This window comes from Pterocles gutturalis, unplaced genomic scaffold, assembly GCF_000699245.1.
Source record: "Pterocles gutturalis isolate BGI_N339 unplaced genomic scaffold, ASM69924v1 scaffold49631, whole genome shotgun sequence".
Lineage (NCBI taxonomy): Eukaryota > Metazoa > Chordata > Aves > Pterocliformes > Pteroclidae > Pterocles > Pterocles gutturalis.
In genome coordinates, this window is record NW_010104822.1 from 1 (window position 1) to 802 (window position 802).

An 802-nucleotide genomic window follows, 5' to 3' on the forward strand; every position below is an offset into this window, starting at 1 on the left:
CGGCTCCTGAAGCCGTGCTGCCAGCACCCCGCTTGCTCATCCTCTGGCAGGACCCAGGGCGCTGAGCTGCCCGCAGCTGATTGGCCCATGGCTGCTTCTTTTTCTCCTCCTTTCCCCCTTCCAGGGACTGGCAGCCTCACAGCTGCGGTGGAAACCGCTTCGGGACGCAAGGCACTGGTCGTGGGGAAACCGAACACGTACATGTTTGACTGCATCGTGGAGCGTTTTGGCGTCGACCCGTCCCGCACCCTCATGGTGGGAGACCGCCTGGAGACAGATATCCTCTTCGGGAAGAACTGCGGCCTCTCCACCATCCTCACCCTGACAGGTGTCTCTCGCCTGGAAGAGGCGCAGGCCTACATGGCCAGCGACAGCGCCGCTGCCAAGGATCTGGTGCCCAATTACTATGTGGACAGCATTGCAGACTTGATACCAGGCCTGGATGAGTAGCAGTCTGTATATGTGAGGGCAGAGGGGTCAGCTTCCCTATCTCAGATCTCCATCTGTTCCCATTTCTCTCTCACTGCCCTATTCCCTCAATTCCTGGTTTCTTCACAGCTCAACAACCTTCTCTGGGGGCAACATGGTGGGGGAGTTGGCAGGAGGGGCCAGAGTTCAAGTTGTCTCCTTTCAAATGAGAGCTATCTATGATGGACAGAGTCCTCTCCCTCATATGCCACCTGCCAGGGTCTCTGGAAAAGGGCTGGAGGCCTTGAGGCTAAGAGGGGGTTCAAATCCGTGTGTCTGTGTGGCCTCTTCCATCTGCAGGGGTTAGGGCCTGGCTGTCGTTATTTTTCTCTTA

General features: G+C 57.4%; 1 protein-coding gene across 1 annotated transcript; it reads left to right on the forward strand.

Annotated features, from left to right (window-relative positions):
* Positions 1-87: 87 nt before the first annotated feature.
* On the forward strand, positions 88-450 carry LOC104471722 (pyridoxal phosphate phosphatase-like). Its single transcript, XM_010087172.1, has one exon. It carries the CDS (start codon positions 88-90, stop codon positions 448-450), a length of 363 nt encoding a protein of 120 aa, XP_010085474.1.
* The last annotated feature ends 352 nt before the right edge of the window (positions 451-802 follow it).